This window comes from Cheilinus undulatus, linkage group 19 (genome assembly GCF_018320785.1).
Source record: "Cheilinus undulatus linkage group 19, ASM1832078v1, whole genome shotgun sequence".
NCBI lineage: Eukaryota > Metazoa > Chordata > Actinopteri > Labriformes > Labridae > Cheilinus > Cheilinus undulatus.
The window spans coordinates 40,784,301-40,809,108 of record NC_054883.1 but is presented as its reverse complement, the minus strand read 5'-3'; the positions used below and the strand labels follow the sequence as shown (position 1 = coordinate 40,809,108).

The 24,808-nt window shown below is 38.5% G+C and overlaps 2 protein-coding genes across 2 annotated transcripts in view; one reads left to right on the top strand and one right to left on the bottom strand.

Moving 5' to 3' along the window:
• Positions 1–5,899: 5,899 nt before the first annotated feature.
• ralaa (v-ral simian leukemia viral oncogene homolog Aa (ras related)) lies at positions 5,900–24,704 on the bottom strand. Its single transcript, XM_041813636.1, has 5 exons — positions 24,567–24,704; positions 17,426–17,641; positions 17,096–17,304; positions 16,681–16,855; positions 5,900–10,652 (listed from the first exon to the last, which is right to left on the bottom strand). The coding sequence occupies exons 2-5, from the start codon at positions 17,537–17,539 to the stop codon at positions 10,530–10,532; spliced, it is 621 nt and encodes a 206-aa protein (XP_041669570.1). The 5' UTR covers positions 17,540–17,641; positions 24,567–24,704; the 3' UTR covers positions 5,900–10,529.
• The window catches only part of zgc:111976 (uncharacterized protein LOC553663 homolog), a 16,885-nt gene continuing 16,744 nt past the window's right edge, over positions 24,668–24,808 (top strand). Inside the window, exon 1 of the mRNA XM_041813633.1 lies at positions 24,668–24,802. The gene's annotated coding sequence lies outside the window, so the exon portion shown is untranslated. The remainder of the gene's footprint in view (positions 24,803–24,808) is intronic.

The window sequence follows — 24,808 nt, the reverse complement described above, 5'->3', positions numbered from 1 at the left end:
AGTGGCAAAAATAGGCAGAAAGTGGCAAAAACAGGCAAGAAAAAAGTGAAGGAAAGGGTTTAAAATGGACAAAAATGGCTTGTAAGTGGCAAAAATGTGCTAAAATTGGCAAAATTGTTGTGTTAGAAAGTGATGAAAAAGGGTTAACATTTGGTAAAATTAGTGTAAAGTGGCAACAGTGTAATTTTTAAAAAATTGTAGTTTTTTTAAAGGCATCTGTTGAACCCCTCTCAGTATGTCACGACCCCCAAAGGAGCCCTGACCCCAAGGTTGAGAACCACAGATTCAGACAACAAAGGGGTTTAATTATTCCCAATGGTCAATCATTTGTTCCTTCCCAAAATTACCGTGGGGCTCAAAAGTACTTGCAAGTCTGGTTTGAAAATAATATTTGGTACTTTAACCCAAGTTAATTCAAAAAGAGCTGTATTTAGTATCGTATTCAATTTTTGTTCCATTTAAATTAGCATTACTGTGTATTCCTCAGTGGCCGCGCACACGCAGCTCGATAGCGACTACGTCATGTGTTTTGTTGCTCTGATTGGCCGGTAGAGATGTGACAGACAGAACGTTCATCCAATCACACTCCGAGTTTTTTTCAAAGCCTCTGCCTTTTCTCAAATGTTTCCTATTGAAGTTTTTCCAGATGGAGTCAGGTTAACTCACTGCTGTTCTTTGTTCTTCTTTTAACCAAGAAATGTCATCAAGTTCTGATAAAACTGGCGTTTTAGCAGCATCCATGCTAATCTCTTCCGCCATAACTGCACCAGCCTCTTGTTGCTGCTTGCTTACGTCACCACTCCGTCGTGCCTGAAACTATTGCCCCTCGTTGCTGATTGGTCCTGTCACTCTCTAACCGGGCCCAAACGGTTCAGATGGGAGCTTTGCAAGATGGATTTGCCAGTAAGGAATACAGAAACGGGCATATCCATCGGCTTTGCAAGGTTACTTCTGTGGTGAAATCTAGGTAAAAAGTATGTTGTAGCTGAGTTTTACAATAGTTTAATGAAAAAATAAATGATAATAAACAAATTGAGCCTGCTAATTACCACCAGTTCATCCTGAAGGTGCTTGATGGGTTGAAATCAGGGCTCTGTGTGCCAGTCAAGTTCTTCCACATCGAACTCATCAAACCATGTCTTTAGTCCTTGCTTTGAGGTACAGTCATGTTGGAATAGAGAAGGCCCTTCCGCAAACTGTTGCCACATAGTTGGAAGCATAGCACTGTCCAAAACATCTTGGTCTGCTGAAGCATTAAGATTGGCCTTCACTGGAGATAAGGGGCCTGGCCCAAACCCTGAAAAACAGCCCCATACCATAATCCCCCCTCCACCAAACTTAACAGTTGGCACAGTAAAGTCAGGTAGGAAATGTTCTCCTGGGATTTGCCAAATACAGACTCGCCCATGTGACTGGCAAACAGAGAAGCATGACTTATCACTCCACAGAACAAGTTTCCACTGCCCCACAGTCCAGCGTTGGCGTGCTTTGCACCCCTCCATCTTGCGCTTGGCATTGGACTTGGTGATGTGGGGCTTGCATGCAGCTGTTGCCATGGAAACCCATTCCATGAAGCGCCTGCTGCACCGTTTTTGTGCTTAGACTGACACCACTGGAAGTTCAGATCTCTCCATCAATGAAATCAGCATAGTGTTGGCAACTTTTACGCACCATGCACATTGGCAGTTATTGACCCCGCTCTGTGATGTTACGTGGTCTTCCACTTTGTCGCTGTTGTTCCTAAACGCTTCCACCTTCGAATAATATCGCCTACAGCTGACTGTGGAAAATCTAGCAGGGATGACATTTCACAAACCTTTTAATTGCAAAGGTGGCATCCATGACAGTAACACACTTGAAGTCACTGAGCTTGTCAGAAAAAAAACGTTTTGAATCACAAATGTTTGTAAATGGAAACTGCATGGCTAGGCGCTTGATTTTATACACCTGTGGACAGGTCTCATTGAAACATCCAAATTCAATTTGTCCAAATAATGTATTTACAATGTGTCCAAATTCCCCAGAACTTATTTACTGGTAAGCAGAAGTAAAATGACTGAAATCAAATAACTACAACAGAGGAAGTTACCTGGGAGCATAAAAGTTGATGATTTCTTTCAAATCAAGTCAACAAAGGACATTTCATCCTCTTTTCTGTAAATTTCATAATTGCATTATTCCTCCCTGGTAAATTGGCTGCACTTTGACCATTCATGAGTAAACCTATGGGGCTTAGTCACTTTCAGTTATTCATATCGCATTACTGATATCCAATGCATTTAACTTTTGCAGAAAATCCATTTCGGTTATCTGAAATTCATTCTTACAACTCATAATCCTGTTGTAGATGTTAAGTGCTCTAATGCAGACAACTTCGGGGACATTATATTATTCACCATGGGTGTTAGATATTCAAATTGCAATGGAATGGACTTTTTATTCAATATTTCATATTGAAATTATGACTAGAAATAGATTGCAGGTATCTGAAATGGGAGTTTTGCCTTGTAACAGTTCAGCAGCAGATTTACAGGATATTCATTTTGAATCAATAATGTGATGGATATATAAAACTGAGGGCCCAAAAGGATTTCTCAAATGATAATTTGTCCTAAAAAGGAAGACCATGTGCAGCAGTTTTATTCATTTTGACACCGTAAAGTTGCAGACTTGGGAAGTTTTACCTTTAGGCCAGTGATACTCAAAGTGTGGCTCTTTTATGTCTTAATTTAAAATATTATTCCCCCAGAAAACCTTTATAAGGGAAACTATGACCTCAGAAATTATCCATTGCAAGTCACATTAATCAATTTGAATCCTCACACTGATACAGTTGGCTTTAATGTTTGACTTGTATTTCTGTATGTACATTTTCTTTGCCCTTATTTGCAATTTTTTCAAATTTTTTGCTACCTTTAATCAATTTTACTTCAAGCCCACTTTTGCCATTTCTTTATGCCACAAATTTTTTGCCTCTTTTATCCTGCTTTATGCCATTTGCAATTTTTCCCTTTTTTTTGTTGCACATTTAAGGCACGTATTGCCATTAAATGCCACTGTTTTCAGCATTCTTGCCACTCTTTGCTGTTTTTTGACCATTTTTACCATATTTTTTCCCATTTTAGTCACTTTGACACTCATTTTTTGCGATGTTTTTTGGCATTTTTTTGCAACCTATAACATATTTTTTAGTAATTTCTCACCCATTTTTTCCACTTTCTGCTCTATTTTGCCACTTTTTCACCAACTTTTTGCCATTTTATGCCTACTTCGCCCCTTTTTGCCAATTTTGTTGACCACTATTTGGCACCTTTAACTTGTTATTATTGCCACTTTTATCAGTTTTTGCTACTTTTCACCACTTAGATTGTGGCTCTTGCAAAGGCATTTTTCAACAGTTTGGCTCTTTGGTTGAGTGACGCTGCTTTAGGCAAAGACTGACCTGCTCTAAGAGCCCTGAAAATAGTCATTTTATACAGTTGTGCTCATAAGTTTACATACCCTGGCAGAATTTGTAAAATGTGTACTATTCTTTATCCTTTTATGACCTACCATAGAACAAGTCCGCCAGTGCATATCTTTACATTTTTACTTTTTGGAGTATTTAAATTGGCTATATATCAATACAACCCTTAGAACCCAAATTTTAATGATATGTATGTGATAAGTCTAAAGTAACAAACTGAAATGCTCGAAAGTCCAAGAAAACCACAAGAAGAAATAAACTATTTAGAGCTGTGAAATCAAATTTCTAAGGTGCCAGATACTTTAGAGCATTCATGTTTGCAGAAGACCATGTTGAAACAAAAACATCATTTTTTTTCCCCAAATTCCCTGTGCTGCTGTAGCCCACACACCCCAAAAACATGGGAGGTCCACCTCCATGCTTCACAGTAGGGATGGTGTTTTTTTCATCATAGGCATTATTGATGCCCCTCCAAACATGACATTTATGGATGTGACCATAAAGTTCAATCTTAGTCTCACCACTCCAGAAGTTCGAGGCTTGTCCAGACTGTAAACAGGCTGTTTTGTGGCACTGGTGTAGTCATGGTGCTCTTCTGGCAACGCGACCATGATGCCCGTTTTTCTCCAAGTTTCTCCTTTTGGGGTTCTAAAACAGCCACATCATTTTTCTGTAGAGAAGTCAGTCTGTCAGCTGAAGTTATTCCTGGGTTTTTCTTTGCATCCTAAACAATTTTCCAGGCTTGGTATCAACAGAACCCCTTATTTTTCACTTCTTTATCAGAGTTTGAACACTACTGATTGGCTTTCTCAAATGTTTGGATATCTTTTTATGTCCCTTTCCTGTTTAATAAGGTTCAACCACCTTCTCTCACAGGTCCTTTCACAGTTCTTTTGCTTTCCCCATGGCTCAGAATCCAGCAGTCAGTGCGTCACTATAGGAAATGTGCTGTCAGGAGCTCAGAGACTCACTGACTTTTATACACAGACTAACTAAACTTAGTGCAAAAAAGTAAGGAAACTTGTGTTTGGTAGATTATTTATTTCTTGTAACAATGGTTCTTGGCAATAAATCTTATACCATTGGAAAGCCTGTTGCCCTTTTAAATGGAGCCACATTTGTAAGGATCATGCATTTGTGGGATGAGCAGCAGAGCTGAGTATGTGGTTTGCGCCCATGAAAAATGTGCCAAATCTTCTCTGCCAATGCCAAACAGCTTATTCTGCCATTCTGCCACTTCATTCTGCCATCAGCCTCCTGGCAGCCCTATGAGACCGGAGTTTAGCTGTGTGCAGTCTGTTCCGGGTTGTCTGGGCAGAGAGCCGGCGGCCATATCGTCCTGCAAACCTTGACTGCAAATCTGCAGAAGACAGCCTACGGTACCTAAGTGCTGACAGGGTGAGGAAATGGTCTTCTTGGGGTGTCGTCTTCTTGGCACCCCCACTTCGCGGCCTGTCTCTGACACCCCAGTTATATGGAACTTGGCCTTCAGTTTGGAGATGGTACCAGGGATCACTCCAAACAGTGCCGCAACTTGGTTTTGCGGAACACCAGCTTGAAGTTGCCCTATCCAGATCAGTCAAACGTGGCATGCCGATTCTTGGAGCAGACACCTACTGACCACTGTAGCAGGGCCCATGCTCACAGGTACCTGGGGGTACCAGAAGCCCAAAACAAGAGTCAATAGCAACAGTCAATGCTTATTTTACAATAGTAACAGCAGAATCAGCTGTTTGGCATTGGCAGAGAAGACTTGGCACATTTTTCATGGGCGCAACCCACATACTCAGCTCTGCTGCTCATCCCACAAATGCATGTTCCTTACAAATGTGGCTCCGTTTAAAAGAGTAATAGACAGGTTTTCCAACTGTATAAGATTTGTTTCCAAGAAGCATTGTTACAGCAAAGAAATAATCAACCGAACACAAATTTCCTTACTTTTTGTGCTAAGTTAACATGCAAACATGTGACAGGTGTGGACAGGTACTGTTACAAGCCATTTAAACCTGTTTAGGTCAACTTGTGTGCATATTATCAGGCCAAAACAAAGGGTGTGTATACTTTTGATAGGGCTGTTTGGGTGATTCAAGTTGTCATTATGATTTAAAAAGAGCAAATATAATTGCATGATAATAAATAACTTCGTCTGACCACTAACCTTGAATGAAAGAAAAGTTTTCCCATAATCTAAATAAGCAATATTCCACAAACTGAGCCAGGGTACGTTAACTTACGAGCACAGCTGTATGTGTTTATATATGAGGATGACATGTTGAAGTGCTTTCAGCGACAACACTTGTGTTTAATGTATATAGGGGGACTGAGTCAATCAATCCAAATTCATAGTGACATTTACCCCCCCTATGACAGCTCACTTTCAATATAAATGTCACTGGAGAATATTCAAAAATAACTGAATCCATCTGAAAAATGTTATTAGTAATATCCACTTTATTTGCCATTTCCAAAGAACTCACAAAAAATGAATTGAAATGTAAGCTTCACCTCTTGCATTCACAAACAGACAGGCTACATTAGTGGTTATGTTCAAAATAAGTAAACATGAAGGAAACATTGAATCGATGGCATACATACAACCGTCCAATCAAAAGACATTTATATATCTACTTTTAAATCCAAGGGTATTTATATAAAAAGGCAAAACAAGTTATTTGAATACCCAGAAGGACTGTTTCCGCTCAAAGCTTTCACACAAAGATCTGTTTTAGTATCACCCCTTAAATCCTGCTGAAAACATAAGGGTCGTTACGTCTATTAAAACTACACATGAAGACAAAGAAACATAATAAAGAGTAAAATTTGATTCTGAAAAAGCATTGAAACAAGAATTAGACGGTGTAAAGCCAATGTTAAAGAAAGCAAGCACTACGGTGGTCACTTTAAGTAAAGTAGCTTCTGCAGTCATCAACAATGAGGACACACTGGGGTTAATGTTATGGTTATAAGGTAGAGACAGACTGTTGTTCTTACACTTTTGTCAGTTTCTGTGCCTGTCACTTTAACTTTCAGGGGTGTTTCGATCACTTTGTCATGTCCTGAAGGTTAGCCCTTAAAATATATCAACTACCTTCCAATCATTCTGGTGCCGTGACGTCCCAGTTGTTTGCTTCATCTTTAAACTCTCGGTGTGCTTTTTCAGTTGGCGAGAAATGCTTTGGACATTCTTCTGCGTTACTGTCAGTTTAGGACAAAGACAGTGAATAATGTGAAAAAACAAACTGAGAAAAAGAAGTGGACGTAGCCTGGGGTTCTGAAGTGAAGCTAATGCTGAAGAGGTTTAAAGCTGCATTCTCTTTCATGACCAGCAGGGGGCTCCTCCAGTGATTGCTAAAGGAAGTCGAGATAGAGTGATCTAAATGGCAAAACAACCCTACTTCTCCATTACCTCAGTAAAAACTCTTGATCATTTTATGGTGTCTTCATTAGCACAGCTTGATGTTCATTTGTAATCTTGTTCCAATTTAGAGTGAAATGGATAATAAAACAGGGTATACATCAGAGTGCTTGTGGTTCTATGTGGCTCAATAGTCGCATTATAAGCAGACCGTCAACCAGATCAGAGACGTTAAAATGCATTGGTAAAGGACTGTATATTACAATGGTCAGCACTTGTCTGCCTCCTTCTGTCGTGCTAAAATGAAGGCAGACAAAAGGCGTTTGCACAATGACTCTGCTATTTTCAGATCCATAATCCAACAACAGCATGCACACAAACTTTGCCCAATGCACGAGTCCATTACATCTATTCTTGCAAAAACAAACCTGACAGAAACCTTCATATAGAGTGTGCCTACGTTTTAGACATTTAGGGTGCTAGGGATTCATCACGAGGCCTGATGTGCCACAACCTGGTACTAGAGTGGGGGAAAGGCGGCCAGAGTCGACACACAAGCTAGACTGCATCTCTTTGTCCTGGCCTTTCCACCCATGGTAATACATCCAGAGACCGCCCGCAGTTTTTAGGCCCTTTGAACATCCACTGTACAACCAGGGACTCGTGGCAACCCTATTACCCCCCCAGGACGGTACCCTTGGCCATGCTTACTCACCACATCCACCCCTCACTCCACCCTAAAGGTGAGGAATCATGTGTTATCTTTTCAACAGATTATTTTCCCATGCCCCTGGTAATATGCAAAGAGCACAACAGGTACGAAGGTGCCCTCAGTCAGCTTACTTGCTATCATACACCTTACTTCAGCCTTGATGCCTAAAAGTTCTGCACAGATCTGTATCTTGGTTATTTGCACGAGCTTGGACGGATGCAAACGGACATTCCTAAAAATATGATGGGTGAGAGTCTCCTAGTTAGTGTGCAAACACAGTTAACATTTATTTTCAATCATATTTCTTTTTTATAATGTGTAAGAAAAGACCAGAACCAGTGTGCAAAGGCCTTAAGTTTGTGGATATGCTGCACTGGTTCAAAATTTGGGTGCCAATACATGCACAGAAGGGAGCTGGTTGGTTGAACCACAGAACTGACATCACACCCCTTGTGTTAAATACAGCACTCATTAAATTTACTGACCAAATGTCCTCACATTGGTTCTGTCATCAACAGAACAGATCTTTGAATCCATATGAAGCATACATCCACGGTGATGGAGAGTTCAGTTACTATTGTTAGTTATATTTTCTCCTGCCTTTCCTCCACTTGCTAATTCAGTTAAAAAGTGCCTCATTTGTCACGATGAAAACTTGAACCAACCGGCACAACAGACTCCAAATCTGAGGACAAACTATCTGATATATATTTCAACTCAATAGTGTGACTCATAAATATATTTTGGGGACAAGGCCAGCCAGCAGGGGGAGCTCCAAATATGTTGGCCTCCCTCCCAGGAGTCTGTTTTCTCTTTATCTTAGTATATAAAGTCAATGGTATCAACCCTGTTGTCCACATACGGTCACTTGTGGTTCTAAAAAACAAAAAAAAAACATGACGGCTAACTACAGAATGCAGAGTTTTAAAAGAGGGGTTTCACATACCCATAAGTGGTGTCATCATTTCTACATCCACTTCTTTTAAACAGTCTAATACCAATAAAACAATTCTCTAGTGTTCATGTATTGACAAAGAAATGTAAAATAGCTTAGTTCAGAATTCTACTGAGTTTACTAAACAACTTCTACTTTATTTAGTGTCATTCAAAGTCGACACCCACCGTGTCTTAAATTGATTTGGATCTCCTCCCTTTGCAATTACAACAATCACTTTTGCATAGACTCCAGTGTTGGGCGTCCTTTTCTTTGAGGAAATCTTGAAAGGGGTCAGACTGAAATGAGGCAACAACCTCCGGATGGCTGCCAGACTTAGAAATGATAAATACATCATCTTAAATAACATAAAAGTCACAAAGGCTAAAAAATAAAGAGAAAAAGTGGCTCAATCAGAAGGGGACATTATGAGAAAAGAGGGGCAGATTTCACAGTGTATTTTGGTCGTCTCATTTTGCCAATTTTTTTTACACTGCGTCAAACTTTACTTGCTTGTAGGATTAAAAGCATATGAGAGACATAAATGAACAAATCAGATTTTCATTTACTACAGCATTATAAAATCAGGTAACCTTACATAAAATGTAATAAAAGGTAAACAAAGCAGAACCTGCAAACTCTACACATCATTGGCAGCCTAATATTACAGGCAAACAGGAAGGGAAAGGGAAGGAGGGGGATTATTCACATTCACAATGGACAGAGAGGCAACAGTGATGCACTGTACATGAATTAATAAATCCCTCGTTTCTTTCACAGGCCTTGGAAAATTTAATTCTTTCATTTAGACGCTTCCTCAACTACTGCCACCATCACTTTTATAAAAATGCACAAACATCAGGTGCTTTCTTTAGATGCTCACTGTAGCAAGTTGTCATTTACTTCCATTTATAAGTGGGCACTTGTTTGTGCTAGCTAGCATTTGTCTTTGGTGACTGAGAGCAACTTTTTTTTTGGACAGTTACCACCACACATCTACCAAGCCTGCATACATTTTAGATATTTTATGTCTATCCATTAATTCAATCCCACCTAAGCCCCTATTCAGAAATGCATTTAGGTACAAAACAATAAGTTTGTGGTTAAAGTCCGAGCCAGGAAGAGTAGAATTGGCAAAAGAAATCTTTACATGACTGGAAGCTGGATCGACTTGAAGATAAAAGACAGGATGTCAAGTCTGTAGTGTTGTGGAATCGCCTTCTATCAGAGCACCAGGGATTCCTTTATCGCAGAAATAAAAGGCAATGAAAGTCATTAGCCGAGTGAGGTAAAACTTGTGAAATGTCAGAACTGAAAAGTTCAAGCGTTGTAAAGTCCCTCGCTAATTTAAGGGTAATGATCAATGTTTGTGCATTTGTGGAGACTCAATGAATAAAGGGGAACCAAACAAACAGTGGTGCACTTATGTTACAGAGAAGAAGAGAAAGAATTAAGTCTTACTAATCATATTAAATGTTAAAAGTGAAGTGTTTAAAACAACAACAGGAATGGCATCAATTTAGATCTGTCGATTAAAATGCTTCATTGACTCACCAGTGCAGTGGAAATATCCTCGCTGGCACTTGATGAATTCTGTGTTGACACTGAGTCTGTTAGCGAACATTTTCTACCCACAATCCAGTTCTCCATTTAAACCTTGGCTCTGACACTTCCAATTCTTTTCTTTTCTTTTGAACTGCACAGTTGTCTGAATATATTATACACATCAAACTTTACATGAAAGGTTTTTTTTTTTTAACGTTTCAGGGCTTAGCCTCATGTCAAGCTTAGGCCTAAATAAACACCATCCATTTATTACACTCTGTAATGTGGTCAGAGTAAGAGAGAGAGAGAGTACATAAATTATTTGGAGTGTCAGCACATAAAAAGTTAGAGCTATAAATGGTGTATGGAGTGCCACCTTACTACTCCCCGACACACGGTCAGATGTCCTGTTAGCCAGAGACATGAGAGAGTCATGGTCAGGTTATCGGCACAAAATAAATGCAAAAGTCTGAGAAATGTATATGTACACAAGCAGCTGCCCTGCTCTCTGTTACCACTATAAAATACAGCATCTCTCTCGGATTCTCTTGGCCAAACTTTTGCTTTTCTTCTTCCCGTTCTTCTCTTTGCTGTCCTCCATTTTCCTCGCCCGGATCTCTCGCATCAGGTCAAAGAACACCTGTTCAAGACAAAAAGGGCTGTAAGTTCCTTTGATTGCTTTAGGCAACAATTTCAGCCAACAAAGTTTCACTTCAGCTGTGTTTTTGTTGTTCTTTTGCAAAATCATGTTTTTTTTTGGGTGGCTGAAAATGCAAAGTTTGAAAGCAGTACTGCCTCCATTTTCTCTGAGCTGGCAATTTGCAGTTCTGGAGACTTTATCAGGGTATATACAGAAAACCTAACATTAAAACCAATACTTTTTAATACACTGTTCATGACCCTACCACAGGGGTGTCTAACACAAACACATAAGGGACCGGATTCTGAATTAAGGTCTGACCAGAGGGCCTAACAGGGTCCACATTTGACTATCAACCTCACTTTTCACCACTAATAAATTATGGGGAAAAAAATAGCAATGATGATAAACGGTTTTGAGATTTAAAAAGTTAAACTTATTTGTTCAAAAGGTCAAAACATGAAATTAAGGGTTAAATAATACTTTTCATAGGCAAATGTATAAAAAAGAAAGACACAATCATGTTTTTAAGGCATTAATATGGCTTAAAATTGAAAATGGTGCACCAAAAGGTCCAAATATGATATCAAGGTCGAAATAATAGATTGAAAAGGTCAAATGTTAGGAAAAAAGTTAAAATAATCTATTGAAAAGGTCAAAATTTTAGATAAAAAGTGAACATAATAAATTGACAGTTTAAAATATGAGACAAAAAGTCAAAATAATTAATTTAAAATGGTATAATAATTGTGCAATGCAAAATTGAAAATATGAAATGATAACACAAATGAATTTGTTTTGTTTTGTTCTGAATACGGCCTGGAAGATCACATCATATTTCTTTTGTACCTGGCCCGCTGGTATGAGGTCTGCAGATTTACTACAGTATAAAAATGTAAACCTAACCTTTGAAAGATGAAAAAGTAAAGAGTAAAACTATTTAGATGAAAAGTCAGGAATGTGGAAAAGAAATCAATTTGTTTTCTTTTCATATTTCCAATTTTACATCTCACAATCAAATTTATTGCTTGACTTTTTATTTCATATAGTGACCTTTTAAATTCACAATTTTGACTTTTTACATAAAAATTCAACTTCTTAAATTCAGAGTTGTGAATGTAGTCTCATATTTGGACCTTTTTAACTATTAATTTTGACTTTTAATCCCACATTTTGACCTTTAAGACTCACAATTCCAAATTCTAGCTCATGTTTTAACCCTTTAAACTCATGATTTTGAATTTAATGTAATATTTCCATCTTAAAACTACCAACCTTTACATTTTATCTCGTATGTTTGCCATTAAAATCATTATTTTGACTTTGACTTTTGTGTTTTGACCTTTTGAACTAAAAATTTGACTTCAATCTCAGATTTTAAGCTGTTAAACTTGAAACTTGTAATTTTGGCTGTTTTAAATCTGAAAACCATTATCATCAGAGCTCAGTTTTCCCCGTTTTTTTTTTTTTTTTTTTTTTTTTTTTACACTGGTGCAACTGACAGTTTTTGGTTAAATGTTGACCCTGTTAGAAACCTAGGTTAGACCTAAATTCAGAATCCGGTCCCTGCTGTGATTGAGTTTGACACAGTTTTTGACAGAACCCAGGAAGACTAGTTGCGATAGGGTAGCAACTAATGGGGATCCTTTTAACAAATAAACAAATAAACAAATAAATAAACACCCCTCCCTTAAAGTACTGCATGTAAGACTTGAATAGTTTTTTTTAAAGCCTTAATTCTTTTAAGACTCCACCGACACTCTGTTTACGCACAGGCTCAACAACAATGGAGAACTGCTGGGTTCTCTTTTGCTCAGTTCTAATCAACATTTCTAATCCCATCTCCTCAATATCAATTCACACGAACATTTGTGCATTAGCTAATTTTGTATGATAACACCTCAACACTGTGTAGGCTTAAGACTTTGTGAGCATGCCCATGTTCACCCACCTCCAACTACCGGCCTGGCAAGGTATACCGCCAAAAGAGCCCTAAAACCCAGTAATCCCACTTTACTCTCTTTCCTCCACGAGCAAACCAAACTACCAAGCAATAAAGTTTGAGTCACGATTTAGTTTCACCATCTTCCATGCATTTACAGTAAGATCTCTCTCTGCTTACCAGAGCATTCGCCCACTAGTAAGAGAGTGGGTGCAGACAACCCACTAGTTTATCAATCTAAGAAGGCAATCTTACCCTGATAAATATCAAAATTTTCTCCTTAAAACTGTCGCTATAATTCCTCCTTGTAGTTGGTTAAGTTGACCTACTTTGGAGCCACTTTATTCAGACCATCAAGGTTTCTCCCCTGGCACTGCAGCTGTGGATGAGTGTAGTTACATGTACTTCAGTTTTATGTTATGAGCCTTATCCTAGTTTTGATCATATGTAGGGTATAAAGTTCACATGCACACAGAGAAGCCTAGTTATTTCTGACAAAGTATACATGAAAAGTAAAGGTATCTCAGTCTCTGATCATTGCATCTTATTTGCACAGGTGCCTGTGATGTTTATTTTCCCAACACAAGCTGTGGCCATTTCGAAATTTAAGAAAAATGAGACCACTGTGGCTTACTGTGGGCTAAGCACAAAGCCAACATTGTGTTGCAGATATATGGTAGATCAACCTCATTTTCAGCAACCACAAAAGAGAGAATCAGAGAATATTACGCATCTCCTCTGGTGGTGTCAGCCTGTCACTGCCATCATTTAGGACAAAGTAGTAATGGGTGAAGATAAAGAAACAGGTATCCTGTAGCCTCAATCACAGATTTAAACAGGTCAGCATTTCGATACTTTCTCCCATCTAAACTTTAATTAGTCAATTTGCTTTTGTTGGATAGGATAGCTACAGAGAGACTGGACATACAGGAGAGATAGTGGGGGAAGGCATGCACCAATTAGTACCTGATCAGGAATGGAACCTGTGGCCATTTCATTGAAGACTGCAGCCTCTGTATATGGGCGCCTGTTCAGCTAAACTGGTGCCTACTTCCATTCAGCTTCAAAATTTTCAGAAAAGAAAGGCAAAACTTCTTTGCTGCTCGAGAAGTACGACCTTCTCTGCACCCCTACCATGTTTGTTTTGCTGATCTGTCACAGGTAAGGTGTGTACATGCTACAGTACCAAAATCAGGTTCCTGAAAACGGGCTGTTATGTTTACATAACAGTCTTCAGCTGACAAAGTGGTGAAGGCTTCTCTGAATTTGAGCCTGTTTCTTTAGAGAGTCTCACCAAGGTTGTCATGGCGGCTCGGTGTACCACCTGCTCTCTTGATCCTCTGCCAGCGTGGGTTATTAAGGTGCTTTGGTCCACATCAGGCCCTTATGTGTTATATATTCTGAATGTATCGCTTTCCACTGGAGTTTTCCCAGCTTGTTTTAAATCTGCCATTGGTAAACCCTTGTTGAAGAAACGTGGCTTGGATGTTGACTCCCTCACTAATTACAGGCCCGTCTCAAACCTTTCCTTGTTGTCAAAAGTTTTTGAGAAAGTGGTCTGGAAACAGCTTTTGAATTATTTGTCATGTAAAAAATTTTTTGAGCCTCTTAAGTCAGCTTTTAGGGCAAATCACTCCACAGAAACAGCGCTGACAAAGGTGGTGAATGATTCGTTACTGTTGAAACAAATCATTCACTGTTGACTCAGAGGCAGCATCTGTTCTGTTGTTGCTGGATCAAAGTTCTACTTTTGATACAGTGGATCACTGTATTTTACTAGACAGACTTGAGAATTATTTTGGCATCTCAGGCCAGGTGCTCCAGTGGTTGCGGTCTTACCTGTCAGAGAGATCTCAAAGTGTTTACTTTAACAATGTGTTCTCTGAATCCTGTGCTGTTAGGCATGGGGTACCACAGGGGTCTGTACTGGGTCCACTGTTGTTTTCTTGCTATCTGACACCTTTAGGTCAAATTTTGCGTTCTTTTGGGATCTCTTTTCATTGTTATGCAGATGATCTACAGTTATACATGCCTTTGGTCCTTCGAAGTGGATCTGACACTGGCCTGTCTTTCAGCTGTTAGGAGCTAGCAACCAAACAATTTCCTGCTTCTGAAGACAGAAATGATGGTTATTGGACCTGTGAGACTTAATCCTCTGTTTGATAATCTCACTCTGTCTTTGGGTGACTGTGTTATTCATTGTAAAGACAGAGTTAATAATCTAGGTGTGGTCTTTGATCAAATGCGCTTATTTGATTTTCATGTAAAGGAGGTGACTAGAGTGGTCTTTTTTTCACCTCAGAAACATTGCCAAGATTAGACCAGTTCTGTCGTTTCAGGATGCTAATTCATGCTTTTTGTTTTGTCACATTTAGATTACTGTAATGTCCTTTATCAGGTTTGCCAAGGAAGAGCCTTCACAGTCTGCAGATGGTACAAAACGCAGCAGCTCGTGTTCTGACCAGAGCGAGTAGATACGAGCATATTACTCCAGTGCTGGCCTCTCTTCACTGGCTACCTGTTCAGGTTACAGCAGACTTTAAGGTGCTGCTGCTAATGTATAAAATTGTAAATGGCATTGCCCCATCGTACCTATCAAATTTGGTGAACCCATATGTCCCTGCTCGTGCCTTGCGTTTTCAGGGGACCAGGCTTCTGAGTGTCCCAAAGATCTGTAAAAAGACGGTTGGGGAACGGCTTTTTCTTTCAGTGCACTGACATTATGGAACAGTCTACCTGTAGGTATCAGGCAGGCATCTTCCATCGATGTATTTGAGGCCAAAGCTGAAGACCCACCGGTTTACTGTTACATGTGAGTCTTAAACGGTTTGTTTTACTGATGTCCTTTTTTATTGTTCAGTATGTTTGTATACGTGGATTCTCTGATGTTTTTATTGTAAAGTTGATTTTATCTCTATGTACAGCAGTTTGACCAAAAGCGCTTTATAAATAAATTTATTATTATTATTATTAAATGCCCAAATACTCAACAGGGTATTTAAAAACCCCATCAAAATCAGGATGCTCAACACCATGTAAATGCACTGTGTCAGCTAGCTTCTGTAAGAAATGGTATTTCTACTGTAGAAATTAGCAGCTCTGTCTCTAAGAGAACAGAAGAAATGAGGCAATCAAAGTTTAGAAATAAAAAACTGAATATTTTAAAAGCTTTCATTATAACGTGAAAGTCATTTGAAAGCCAAATATGTTGTTTTTAAATGATTTGACACTTATAATGATATAGTTGGTTGTTTAATGCTATGAGTGTCTGAATTCTTCTCTTTTTAGTTTGCATATTAATCATAAATACTTCAATAATAATTTCATTTGACTTTATTGGTAATCATAAAATGGTTTCCCTTTAAATTCCATATTGTTCTTGGGAATCTTTCTATTTTGGGTTTTAATTTTATCTGTGGTCCAAACTAAGACACAGTTCTTTTTCAGGGATGCAGAAATGCAGCGGTATAACACTGCTATCAGCAGAGTTAGGCCCTGTTGTCAAACATCTATCACTGGCAAATAATGTGGAATTAACAGAAATCTGTAGCTTGTGTATGTTTTCCAATTTAATTGCACATCCTACGGCTGACTCAAAGGATAGTATTTGTATTAGGTACCTATTAGACAAACTCTGATCTGTTTATGCGGTCAAACACAAAAGATAATTTTGGCATCGTGGGAGTCTTGCACCAAAAGAAGGAATGAAAAAACCTTAGTGTTGGTAACAGGATTGCTGGATTATTTTTAAACATCAGTATTGGCCCTAATTTTCACAATGAGGGCATCTCAAGTCCTTCTGTTTGCACTGCACCTCGAGTCAGAACAGTCAAGTAGGAATTCTGGCAACTCTCACAGTGTCTTCCACAAAGTGCTATGGAGAAATGTGTACATAAAAGAGAGCTGTCTTTAAATTTGTGAGCATGACTTGTTGATTTCATGTCCAAATCTTGTTACACTTTCCCTCAAAACCCTGCCCTCAGTCTCACATAGTTGCTGGTTGCACTTTGATTTGCTCTGGTTTTGATCTAAACTGCTGGTTGTACTGTAGCCAGGGAATTTCACCCTTAAGCGAGTCAAACCTACCTTGTCAACATTGGCACGGGTTTTGGCAGAAGTCTCCACATAGCACACACCCCACTGCTCTGCACGTGCCTTCGCCTCGTCCGCACTGACCTGCCGTCGGTCATCCAAGTCTGACTTGTTGCCGACCAAAAGAAAGGGCACGTTCTCGTCCTCCTTCACTCGCAGGATCTGCTCTCTGCAATACAGGAAATGTCCATCAGGCATGAATTATGTAAGAAACTATTTCCCTTCTACTGCATGTTCAAGTAGCTTTAAGCACACTGTGAAAGAACTGAAACTGCAGAAAATACAGTTTGCTTTTCATGATGATCCTAAATGTCATAACAGCATGCATTTATTTGGCATTTTAGCAGGGGGAAGACCTAATGGTTGTGGTCATTAGCTCCTAATGAGCCTCACTGAATCACTGCCAGACCTGAAGTCTACTGTAGCTGCAAACGATTCCAGTTCTGTGATGGAAAATACACAGAGAAAACCCTCGCCACTGCGGAAGTAGTTATCCCGAATGGCTGCGTAGTCCTCTTGTCCAGCTGTGTCAAGGATGTCAATCTGTACCTCCTCTCCATCCAGCACCACTTTCTTCCTGTAGCTGTCAGCTTTAGTGGGCTCATAGTCTTCCACAAACTAGGAGGAAAAGGAAAATAAACTGTGGTCAAACTGCTCCTCCACTTTCCCCACAAAAATACATTTTCTTGCCTAAATGACCTGTGAGTTTTACTTGATTGCTGATGTGTAATTTACTCACCTCATCATACATAAACTGGAGAGTGAGGGCAGATTTCCCCACACCGCCACTGCCCACCATGATCACTTTGTGAAGGGCGAGGGAGTTCTGCCCTTTTGGCTTCGCAGTTGCCATGGCTCTGTGTAGCGAGAGATCCGAGCGTAAAGAGACTTCAAGGTGGAGCTGAAGATGGAGGGGAGGATTGTGAAATGAAGACCCTAAAAGTCCTGGAGAGAACTGAAACAGAAAAAAGACAGGAGAAATCTGAAGATGTTTCATCATCATTACTGAGGCTCCGGATTCCATTTCTGCAGTTAGATTACAGAGCCATCATTGTGTCTCATGGCAGTAAAATACAATCATGAGAAACTGCCTTCAGACTACAAATGATGTGAGGAAGATTATATTCTGTCCCAGGTTAAGATTACTGCAATATAAATGAGGAAATGAATCACCGAGACTAGAGTGATGCTTTGGAAACTGCTTTATAATCAGTATTTTTTATTACTTCTCCTCCCTGCAGTTATGAGTCTGCAGAAAGATTACATGTAGAAGGCATAATGAACACAAACGCATCATGCAAATTCATTTAATTGAAGGAAAAATGCAATTTGTGCCAGCATTTCTTCTTACATTATACGGCAATAAACTTGTAATACAATACCCAAAGCAATACAGGAGTTTAATCAATTGTGATATAATGGATTGTGTTAAGAAATGTGATATATATATAGATTCTTTTGAGGTAATGCCTGGTTTATGGGCACATGATATACATGTTTACATTCACAGAGCTCCTTCCTCACCAACACTTATGTCAAATACCCCAAAACTGACAACAGCACTGCAATTTAGCCTTAAACTTCACAAAGAGCTATAAATCTTTCCTTGTTTACTGAAAAAATAGAGCTGATCATTTTCCCTGGCCTCACAACTCAATTAAGATGATCCTTTCAATGCATCACGGTTTTCATCATGCATCCATTTTTTTCCATAACTTCTCTGACCTAGAGTTCAAAACCAGGATAGAAGGAGAAGGTATGTTTGCTGTATTACGTATCTCCATGTCCTAAACTGGCTGAACTGTGAATATTTAGGGCAGAGGTGTCAAAGTCAGTCACAGCAGGGGCCAAAATCTGGATTCAGGTCTAACCTGAGGGCCTAACAGGGTCAGGATTTAAACAAAAACTGTCAACTGTGTTTTTACAGGTAATGAAAAATAGGGAAAATTAAACAGTGATGATAAAGGATTTTAAGATTAAAAAAAAAATCAAAATGATTAAATATCGCAGCATCAATGTTACTGTGTGCCCATGTCAAATAAGTGCTAAATAAATAAATAAATAAATAAATAATTGGGTAAAAGGCTCAAAATCTGAGAAAAAAAGTCAACATTATAAGTCAAGGTCAAAATACAAAATTAAAAGTCAAAAAAAGGTTTTTAAAAGGCAAATATATGAGATAGGCACTTACAATCATGAGTTTAGAGGTCAAGATATGAGAAAAAATACAAAATCAAGAGTTTAAAAGATCAAAATAGAAGATATTTTAAATAGTGAATCTAAAAGGTCAAAATATGAGATAAGATTCTAGATCAGGAGTTTAAAAAGTGAAAATATCGGATTAAAAGTCAAAGTTTGGAGCTTAAAAGGTCACAATATGAGAGAAAAGGTCAAAATGATGAATTTAAAAGGTCAAAATATGAAATAAAAAGCAAAAATCCTAGGTTTAGGTCATATTCTTGGGATGCCAAATGAAAATATGAAATGAAAACACAAATTAATTTTTTTCACTCATTCCTGACTATTTCTTCTCTCTACTTTTCCAGATTGTTATGATTTAACAAGAGTTTTTCTATTTAAATCTTCAAGGTTAAATTTACATTTTTATATTAGAGGAAATCTGCAGACCTCATTCAGGTGGGCCGGTTCTGATTAAAATTTGAAATGATCTTGTGGGCCAGATAGAACTGCTGTGATTGAGTTTGACACCCCTGCATTTAAGGCAGACATGAACATTTCTGCCAATATTTACAGCAGATACATCTGCCATACATATTAGCAGCATATATCGTCCTTAATTATTGGCAAAATAAACAACTGTACCATCAGGTTTAGGTGGTTACCTAGGGCACCACGGACTGATTGTAAACTAACTTCCTGACTGTCTACTTCCCTGTTGTAGCCAGGAAAAAACTCGTTGAGATAAAAAAAAAAAAAAACTCTTTTTTTTTAAGAGCGTCCTGGCCAAGACAGGCAGCAGCACAGTTAACAAAGTTACAAAGCTCAGTCATACCCAAGACTTATTCTGCCTCTGAGTCCTTAAGCTTTCTCTTAAAAGAATCCAATGAGAGCAGATCATTAAGTTTCAGGTCTTTTCCACGTCATTTCAGGCTGTTACCCTCTTCCTGCTGCACTTGACTCAGCGTCTTTTTTCACAGAAGTTTTATTTTTAACAATAAAAAGGTGTATATTAGTGCTAGGCAATCAATCAAGTTTCAATTTCTGTTACAATTCTGGCTTCCTACAATCATAAATGTGATTAGCTTGATTAAAACGATTACTGTGCCACATGCTACGTTACGCTCAGTGTCTACAGTTTTTCTAATTTGGGAAAGGTTTCTGTGTTGTTGTGAATTTCTGGCCATGAAAACATATATACATTGTATTTTATGTCAATTTTTTGGAAACAGATTTATGTTTTTTACTAATCTATATCCATTTATTGCTTGTTTTTCAAAGTCTTAACATTGTTTAAGTCCATAAATGCATTCTGTGTAGATGTCATACAATCAGAGTAATTGTGAATAATAATTGTGATGTTAATACTACTGCTGTCAAACAATTAAAATCTTTGATCAGATTAATCACAGGGTTTCTGTGGATTAATTTAGATTAATCATGACTAAATATCATTCATTTTTAATCTATATTAATTGTGTTTCATTTTGCATAAGCAAACAGACTCAAGAAAGAACAGAATATATATGCCAGGGCTATTCAATTACAAATTCAACTGGACCAAATTTTTGTTCCGTCAGATTTCCCATCGAGAGGGCCAACGTGCTGTTTAGCATCTTCCACATCGAGTTGGTTGGTCACTACTGTATCACCGGCCCATTTACGCATGCACGGCTGCATGCTCAACAGTAACCCTACTTGTACAAACTAACTAAAATGCGTTGCCAGAGACATTTTAAGGATTTTGAGTCACTCTGCGCTGTAGATGGGTTAACTGGGTTACAATTTTAAATCAGATTAATCGCAATGATGGACTAATCCGTATTAACTCGTTAATTTTGACAGCCCTAGTTAATACCAATCAAAATAATCGTGATAATGATTTTTACCACAGTCGAGCAGCCTTTGAGTATTGGTTCTGGCTAAAACGAGTTTGGAAATATAGGAATATTGAATGATTGCAAAAATCCAATGTCCTACACCTCTAATTTATCTGTACAGTGAAACATATATAGCACAGGTGTCAAACTCAAGGCCCGGGGGCCAAATCCGGCCAGTGGAACGATTATATCCAGCCTGCAAGATCATATCACATTTGTGTTCTAACTGGCCCACCAGTATGAGGTCTGCAGATTTCCCCCAGTATAAAAATGTAAACTTCAACTTGATTATTTCAAATATCCTTGTTAAGCCATAAAAATCTGAAAAAGTAAAGAGTAAGAAGGATTTCATAAAAAGTCAAGAATGTGGGGAAAGAAATTAATTTGTGTTTTTATTTTAGATTTTCAATTTTGCATCTCAAGATTACGACTCAAACTTATGATTTTGACTTTTCATTTCATGCTTTGACCTTTTCAACTCATAATTTGGACTTTAAAAGTAAAATTTTTATCTTTAAGATGACCAATTTTAAATTTTAAGTCATATTTTGACATTTTCAACTCCTTACTTTGACTTTTAAACCTGTATTTTGACTTTTAAACACGTGATTTCAATTTTTTCTCATATTTTGACATTTTAAATGACCAATTTTTAATTTTTATTAGGGCTGTGTATTGCTCATAACCTCACGATTCAATTCGATTTCGATTCTTTAGGTTGCGACTCAATTTGATATCGATTTGATTTAAATGCTTTGATGTCGATTCAGTAAGAAGTAGAAATACACAAATGACCTGTTGAAAATTTTTAGTAATTATTTTCATGCCCATGTGAACATATGTGGTAGGTCACCTCACATTTTTTAGCAATAAAACATTTTAAATTAAAAATTTGCACAATAATAACATTTGTGCATAAGGAGTACAAAAGTAAAAAAACATGCCAGTTCTGTTTAAACACTGAAAAAGTCAAGAGCATGTAAACTTTAATAATATTTCTTTCCTCTTGGAAATTGTGATAAACCTCACATAACATGGATATGGTTGGTTGTTGTTTGGTCGAGTGCTGCCTCCATATTTGCTCTTTGAAAACAGTATTTCTCTATTTTGAATATTTTGTTCTGATCTGTTGAACTAATAAATTGGAATTTCTTTCTCAGATCTGAGCCTTTGAACTTAGCATTTTTACTTTTTTAAAGTGCTGGTTTTATCATATTTTATTTCTGGTGAAAATGAGGTTGACAGTTATGGTTAAAGTTTGACCCTGTTAGGCCCTCAGGTTAGACCTGAATCCTGAATCCAGCCCCTGCTGTGATTGAGTTTGACCCCCCTGATTTATAGCATCTAAACATGATTAAATCATAAGCTATCCTATAAACACAATGCTATTAAATGCCATTTTCACATGCTGCATGTGTCAGACAACTACTACTTCTGCTAATACTGGTTCTGGTGTCCTTGGAAGAAATCAAACAAGCTACAAGACATATGCAAACACCCGCTTGACATGCAAACACCATGTCAAACAAACAGAAGTCAAACTCCAGCCTCACAAGACAAACCTGTGAAAGCCATTTTGCAAAGAATTATAACCTGTTTTTAAACATATGGCAGTATTTTGCAAACTTTTGACAGGAGCAGATAAAATGTGACATATGCCAAATCTATTCGGAAGTCATTTTCCCATAGCAGACCTTCCAAGAAAACTATGGGAATACCATGAAGTCTTCAAGTGAGTGTTAATGCCGTTTCCAAAGGCAGGCCCATTGGGGAAAAAGATGGGAATGCAGCCAATGGCTCTATATACAAATTAACAAAAAGGGGTGCATGTAGTGAAAGTCAATACAAGAATTTACTGCTGAAGGAAATGCCCTTTTACTTAAACACTTAAACAACCATTGTAAGGGTGCAAATCTGCTGAGGTATGTTTCCTATTTAGGCTTTAAAAGGGAGTCCAAAGGGCTGGTCCATACGGACCAGAAATCATTTAGCTTTATGTCAATACACAATGTTTTTCTTTGCTCAGTATTTTTGTCTATGAATGTGAGGATTTGTGGCTCTTTTATATCTACATCGGAAATATTATACCCTCAGAAAACCATAAAAAAGGAAACTTTGACCTCAGAATTATCCTTTGCAATTTGTTTCCCACACTTAGCCTAAATGTTAGGCTTTCATTGTCAACCTTTATTTTTTGTCTGTATATTTCCATTGCCCTTATTTACAATTTTTTTACCATTTTTGCCACTTGAGTCCCATTTTTACCCTTTTCACCAGTTTTTGCCTTTTGCCACTTTTTGCCATGACATGTCACTTTTTCCCATTTCGCCCCCAACCTTTTTTGCTGCTTCTGTCACTTTTCACTCATTTCCTCCACCTTTTTGCCAATTTTAGTTACTTTTAACTCATTGTCCCACCTAATTTTTGCTGCTTTTTGCTCATTTGAGTCACTTTTCACTCATTTCCCCCCACCTTTTTGCTGCTTTTTTCCAATTTTTGTCACTTTTCACTCATTTTCCCCCACCTTTTTGCCAATTTTAGTCACTTTTCACTCATTTTCACCAACCTTTTTGCTGCTTTTTGCCAATTTTGTCACTTCTCACTCATTTTTCCCCACCTTTTTGCTGCTTTTTGCCAATTTTAGTTATTTTTCACTAATTTCCCCGACCTTTTTGATGCTTTTTGCCAATTTTGTCACTTTTCACTCATTCCCCCCACCTTTTTGCTGCTTTTTGCCATTATTGCCACCTGTAAGCCTTTTTTTGTCACATCTCACCCATTTCTACCACATTTTCTCCCCAATTTTTAGTCACTTTCACCCAGATTGTGTCATTTTCTGCCGATTTTACCCCTGTTCACCATTTTCTGACACTTTTTGCAACTTTTTCACCTATTTTGCCAGCTCTAACTTATTTTTATCGCCACTCTAACCCACTTTTCACCTCTTAGATTGTGGCTCTTGCAAAGGTATTTTTCAACAACTTAGCTCTTTGGTTGAGGAACACTGCTGTAGACCATCTTACAAACGTGTATACTGGCCTTGGTTTTCCATATGTTAGATCTAAGTTAGGTAAGTTTAAGTCCTCAGGAAATGTTAACAATGTTAAGCAAAGTTGCTTCCAAGGGATCAGAGCAGTCTCAAGAAAGGCTCGTGTAACACACTGATGTGCAATGGCAATTACAAGTATTTCAGTTTAAACGATGACCTCAGCATGAGGTAGGGCTGTTATTAGGTGTGTCATCAGACGGGCTAAACCAGTGTAACGGTGGGTCATGAAATTGGCAGCCTTGAAACGTTAATAACACTTGCACGTCAAGAACACTAACAATGGGCTGCACTCAGAGCCGAGAAATGACATTTACAGCCTGCCATCACAACCAAAAGGCGGCTGAAACCACACATAATAACACACAACACGGGAATTATCATGTTAACTTATTAGCGAGTTAGCCGTTGACATATCAACGGCAGGTAAATCAGCTAGCAGGTTGATAACAGTGGGCGACGTAGCCAAGAAGCTAACTAACCCACCGGCCACGTTAACGTCGCCTGGTCGTTAAAGAAGAACCGAGGGAGTTTGTGGTGAAGAGAGCAGCTAAAATAACACACAAAAGACACATTTTTCACATCACATAGCCTGCAACAGATGCTCCCGTCGACCCTTTCAAACTCAGCTAGCCAGCTAGGGTGGACAGGCAAAAAGGCTAGCAAGCGATAACAAGCAGCTAATCACAACTCAAATGATGCAAGGATAAAGAAGAGCGAATGTGACCAGCGTGAGGAGACACAGCAGCAGTCTTTGTGTGTAAAACACCACTTACCGGCTTATTTAACAGTATTCACCCCGGTGCGACGTTTGACGAAGGCTGAAATATGGTGGCAGAATGAAAAGAGTCAGCTGGCTACTTGTTAGCTCATGGCTAGCGCTGTAGCTAACTCCAGAGACTCAGCTGTAGCTGTTAGCAGCAGGCTGACTGCACGTCCTGTGGGCTTGGCTCCGTCTGACAACGCCCGCCCGCCTGGGAGAGCCAGAAACGCTCTGTTTGACTTTATTCACGTGAGT

Coding starts and splice junctions, on each gene's coding strand:
- ralaa (XM_041813636.1), bottom strand. CDS start 17,539: ATGGCAACTGCGAAGCCAAAAGGGCAGAACTCCCTCGCCCTTCACAAA. Junction 16,856..17,095: donor GCAGCTACAGTAGACTTCAG/GTCTGGCAGTGA, acceptor CCTGTATTGCAG/AGAGCAGATCCTGCGAGTGA. Junction 10,653..16,680: donor CCCGTGCCAATGTTGACAAG/GTAGGTTTGACT, acceptor TGTCTTGAACAG/GTGTTCTTTGACCTGATGCG.